The sequence below is a fragment of the Mastacembelus armatus genome, chromosome 8 (assembly GCF_900324485.2).
Source record: "Mastacembelus armatus chromosome 8, fMasArm1.2, whole genome shotgun sequence".
Lineage (NCBI taxonomy): Eukaryota > Metazoa > Chordata > Actinopteri > Synbranchiformes > Mastacembelidae > Mastacembelus > Mastacembelus armatus.
The window spans coordinates 255,663-261,662 of NC_046640.1; the positions used below are offsets into that span (position 1 = coordinate 255,663).

At 37.5% G+C, this 6,000-nt stretch overlaps 1 protein-coding gene across 1 annotated transcript in view; it reads left to right on the forward strand.

Annotated features, from left to right (window-relative positions):
* Positions 1 to 5,416, forward strand: part of LOC113141137 (potassium voltage-gated channel subfamily C member 1-like) — an 80,420-nt gene extending 75,004 nt beyond the window's left edge. Inside the window, exon 5 of the mRNA XM_026325373.1 lies at positions 5,265 to 5,416. Within this exon, the coding sequence (XP_026181158.1) occupies positions 5,265 to 5,416 (152 nt within the window). The remainder of the gene's footprint in view (positions 1 to 5,264) is intronic.
* Positions 5,417 to 6,000: the final 584 nt, after the last annotated feature.

The window sequence follows — 6,000 nt, forward strand, 5'->3', positions numbered from 1 at the left end:
CACTGTTACTTTTGTAACTTGTTGATAGAGGCTGTTTTTTGAATGTTGTACAATAAATTATTTCCCCCCTACAGAAACATGCAAAATAAAAATAATGGTAATTTTCCTGGTAGTTTGTAGTGTGAACAGGTACAACTCATTCCATCCCATTCACTTTCCCCTGTGCTTCTCCCTCTTCACTCGCTCTGCCTCCTTTTCCCATTATCCTTTGTTTTCCCTCCTTTCCCTTTCCTTTCTTTCCTCCCTCATGTCTACCCATCACATTCTAACACTGGTGTATCCATCCCATCCTCAGGCTACCCTCCTCAGTCTCTCCCCCTGCGTTGTGTTACTAAGGTCTGACTGAGTGGAGGTATGTACACATCACAATCACAGCATTGCAAAAGGACATGGTGCTACACTGTGAGCTCTCGCTTCGTTTCTTTCTTTGGCTTTGAAGAGATTCACTGAGAAATCAAGGTTTGACTTTTTAAAATGTAGAATTGAGGCCAGAAAAACCATTGTTGTTTTTTAAAATTTATTATTAATCCATGGCCCTGGTACCAAGCGCATTCAAGCCAGTTTAGTTCAACAGCTGTGGCTTTAAGGTCTAGTGCCAAACAAAAAAGGAGCCTGCCTCTAAAGTATTATGAGTAACCAGTGTACTTCTTAATACTGTTACTCTCCTACAACTCAGAAACAATTTTTTTAAAAACTTTTTAGCTCTATACTTATCTATCTATGCTTATTTGGTGTACCTATACTGTACTTACATTACTTTCCAGGACTGAGTAACAAAATCTGTGAGGAGAGTAGATTTAAGTAATTATAAATTAAACTACCTGACAGTATAAACATCTTTTCCCTTTACAGTGCCTATCAAAGTTAAGGATCTGAAGTAGATGTCAGCAGGTGCTAATGAATCCATTATTAGGTTTGTGTGCAAAGTCATCTCTTCTTCTTATTGACTGTTTGTAATTGTAAAGTAACTGGGTCACAACATTAAACTACCTGGAATATCTTAGAAAAGAATGTCGTTAAGCCCATTTGAAAATTTACATAAAATACATTTTATTTATATAAAAAAATGTAAAGAAGGAAATTATATAATACTGTGTATTTTTTGTTATAATTAATAATATACACCCAGTTTAGACAAAGAAAACAATTATACCAACTAACCAACCCTATCGACTCATTTAGCCTTATGTAACATTATCTATAAATGCAATGAGCATAACATCAGGTGCATAAGGTGGCAGATCACAGCCAAAGATGCTTCAAGCTGCATCTACTACAGAGCAAACTGCAGAGAGGCACTCATTATGGATGCTAAGCACCTTTCAACTTGAGCCACACCATAAGCAGCCTCTGGTTTTAAAGCTTTTAGGCATCGAGACAAGTAAATGCTGATAATAATGCGTTTTTCATTTGCATTTTTCTATGAATAGTAAATATTGTTGAGGCAACACTCTGCGCACAGTCAGTCATATTCACTAGATCTCTGATTATAGCAGTCCTGATCAGAGATTACAGGTCATTATAAATTGTTGCTGCATATTAGACACTGTATGTTAATGAGTCCAATCAATATATCACTAGCATTGCTCTGTGTGTGTGTTTGTGTTTGTGCATGTATGTGTGTGTCTATTGGTCACAATTGGGTAAGAGGTGAAGTGCTGCTGATTTATTCCTGTGGTTATAGGACTTGACATTGCAAGCACAGCTATTTAAACAAACAAATATGTGCTATACAGCAAACACAAATATACACTACACACAAACACAACGCATATATGAAGTTGTAATGTATGCCAAGACACTTAAGCCACATTCTGACATTCTGAAATTATAACAGCTGCAGACCAGACACTTTCACGCTGTGTCATTTGAAAACAAAAAATACATAACAAATTTGGTACTTGGTCCAGATAATCCATTTCTAATCTGAGACTTTAATATTTGTGTATTTTAACCCACATGTGCTGCACACACACACTGGCAAAATTGATTGTATTAAACAGCCAGGTCCTTAGAACATCATGACCTAGATCTATCACAGTAGTATCCACTACCCAGAATGCCTCCTGAGGTTTAAGAGATTCTGATTGGCCCAATGCAGTTAATTGACACCTAAACTAAGAAAATTAAATATATCTATTTATTTTGTACTATACATATATACTGTATGTGCAGTCTGTATATCAAACAGACAGAATTAGGCTAAGTCAGAAAGTAGAAATTAGAATTTGCAAACATATTTTGAATCTTTCTGTTCTTAATTTAGTCCCTTAAAATTCATGTTAAGGTCCACCCTCAGATTTTCAATAATCTTCAGTCTGTAGACTGTTCCAAAAGCTTGTTGCAGTTTATGGTGGATTTTGAGGAGTGTTTTAGATCCTTGTCCTATTGTCCTGTTTCACTGCCACGTTCCTGACAGACTGCTTGGCATTTAGTTGAATCTTTCCTCTTTTAATCCATTTAGTCTATCTTATGCCACTGGCTGCCACACAACCCCAATACGGTATTTACACCCCCTTGCTTAAGATTCAACAAGGTGTTTGGCCTCTGCACCTCCCTGCTCTCTCTGCCTCAGCACAGATTTAACATTGCAGCCCAACCAGCATTAAACTATATATATTTTTTATTCCACACATTTTCTTTAGTGTGACAAAATCTGGTGCCTAACCTACCTACAATGGGTCTCAACCAGTCACAGCCAGTGGGGAAGCTTTACTTAAACTTCTTGTACATTGCAGAGGCCTCTATAATCTCCTAGAGGCATACTGCTATATGGGCTCTATCAATCTTTTAATGGAGGGAAATGGTTCATTCAACTTGATAGACAGTTTTATGTCTGAAGAATATGGTCAAACAACATAGATGTCTTTTACACCTGGCTCAGATCTGTTCACATTGTGAGACCAACTTGGGCCAATCCAATCACATTACATTTTAAATGACAAATTCAATCCATCCACAATGAATGACACCTAATTACTAGTCCTGCAAATGATGAAAATTGATACTAAAAAAATAAAAAGTCCAAAGGTCATCAGAAAAGAGCAAAACCAAAAACTGACCTCTTACTGTAGATAGTCTATTCCCCAAAGCTGGGAAAGGGATAGAGTGCTCACCCAGTGGGACATTTTAGTCCTGTAAGTACTGTTGGATAAAAGAGCCCTTGCATGCTGTCTCAGTGCTTCTCTTCTTTATGCTAACATCCAACCTCAGCTTCTGCATAGTTGGAATTGTTGCTAGTCTAAATTTACAAGGACAAATCTTTCCTGAGAGGTGTTGATTATGTAAAGGTTTAGCAGATGCCAGGTTTTCTGCAAGTGCTAACCATATATATTCAAAATTAAAATCAGTCAGCATGGATATTATCTTTGTGAATGGAAATTGTTGTCAAGATTCACTATTTGAAGTAATTTTCTCAAATGTATCTCAACTGGCATGTCTGCACATGAAATGACAATTGTTGATTTTTTAATTGTCGCTAGCTGACACAATGACAAAACTCTGTGCCCGAAATAATACACTACACACCACTGTACGCTATTTAGTATGTTTGAGTGTTAAATGATTACATAGTGTGCCATGTGACACTGAGCCCATTACAGTCCAGTGACCCCTGTGAGCTGGTTAACAGCTTAAAACCTCTGAGTTATTCACAAATACATGCAAGTTGATGCAAGGTCATCTTGAAGCAGTACTGTCATTACATAATTAAAGAGGTTTGAATGATGATTTTTTTTGTCCTGAAAACAGTGCTAACAGCTGCAAATCATATATCAAAGTATTCCATTCTTTACAAAAGACTTTTTTCAACTGTAAAATAAATTACATCTTCACCAGATATACTTCACATCTAGAAATGTTGAAAGGTCACCTGACTATGACACTTCCTGTCAAAAAGCCAAAAGAATCAGCCTCAGCAGTAGTTTGATGGTAAACATTAATCCCACTGAAGATCTGCATGTTAACACTGTCTTACATTGTCTAACTATTAAGAAAACTATTAGCTGCTGATACTAGCATTTAGCTAAAAGCACAGCTGTGGCCAAATAGAGCCTCACAAACAAATGTTTGGACACATTTTCCCATTCAATTAAATTAGAAAAGTCTGTTAACTGGTAGTGAAGCTGCAGTAATGTGATTGTAGATTGTTAAATTTCACTCCCTAAATGAAGACAAACACACACTTGGTCCTGACCATGGAGAGTTCTGTCTTCAGCCTGTCTAAATATTTCCCTGTTAAATGTCTGCGAAGCGTCTCAGTCGTCCGGGTGAAGTTGTGGAGTCAGTGCAGCGGCATGATGGCAACTGAACTTCTAGAGGTTGAGTCGAAACGTTTCACCACTCATCCCAGTAGCTTCTTCACTCTAAAGGAAAGTTGGTTAGAGATCTCAAATGTATCCTCCAAATTGGTTCGAGTGAAAGCAAACATTTCGACTTCACTACTAGAAGTCCAGTTTCCGTGTTAACAGCACTTTGTTCAGTGAAGTTCTTTAAGACTGGAGTGTTTACATGGGCGATTATTTGTATGTCTAACTGTGCTCAGCTCCAAATGATTTACCCTCCTCAGTTGCTCTGACTTTCCCAAAAAACATGACATTACCAACTCTGGCTTTCTGAACTGCTCCAGTTCCTGAATTAAATGTAGCACCAGTGATGTCTTTTTGGGAATTCCAGAGCAGGTAGTCCAGTGGATTTACAAATGACAAAATCTCTGGGATGTCTTCAGATTAAAGGGATCTGTGTACATCCACTGGACTAGTGCACCCTCCCTACCCCACACTGTTCATATTGATGTTGCAGAGCGTCATCTCTAGGTACCTAAGGGATATTGTAGCAACTGTTAGCTAATTTTCGTAACCCATATTCCTGTTTTGTCCTGTCTCTGTCTGTATCTGTCTGTTCATCCATTTGTCCCTCCATCCATCTGTCTGTCTACTTTCAACTTCCTCCTTTGGTCTAAAATATTTTTGATTTGTTTGGGCTGGTTTTATTTTAAAATATTTATCTTTTTTTCAACTTTGCTTCATTTATAAATGCTTGTAATTATAACAATTGTTTATATCTGCTCTTTATGATGTGTAATGCTGTCATAACATAACATCGATGAATCATGATCATATTTTCTGTGATAAACATTTGCATTTCTGTCCCATATTTCACATTATATTACCATCCCATGAAAACCTTCCTTTGCTTATAACTACTCCATATGTCTCATGACCGCACTCTGACTTTTGCCCTTTAACCCATGCATCACCACACAGCCACAGGTTATGAAAAGTCACGCAGCCTCAATAACATCTCTGGGATGACAGGCGCCCCATTGCGCCTCACTCCCATCACCAACTCCACCTTCGAGCCCTTTGAGCCGCCTGGCCTCAGGCGCTGTCATTCTCCCATCCCTTCCATCTTGTAGTATAGCCAGCAGAGAATTACAAAATACAAAATGTCAACAGCAACAGCAACAATAAAATCTTTTTTTTTTTCTGAAGAACATCTGAAAGAGACAAAAATATAACCATAGAAGAAACATCTCATGGACGTTTGATTCATTCCAGCTGCTTTTTCATTGCCATTACTCGTGTTGATAGAAACACTATATTACATTTCTTCTAGCCAGTCCTATTTCAAAAAAAAAACCTTACTGATAAAGCTGAAATAGATGCTTTGGCAAATGTATTTTAAAATACACAGACACATATTAACACACCTGCCTTACTAACAGGGATAGAATCTACGTTAGTTCAGACTGATATCACAGTTGAGTTAGTTATACCTTTAGCTTTCCCTGTTCTACATCTTGCCTGTATCCTGACTGCACTTGCACTTCAGTGCTTTAAGACTGATACCAGTAAATAAAAGTAGCTATAAATACTGTAGGAGACTTTTTATGATAATAGACCTCAGAATACAAACATTCACACACATAGAAACTAACATATTACGGTAGTGTGCATGTTTTTGCTCATGAGAATCCCCAGAGTAAGACCATACACTATA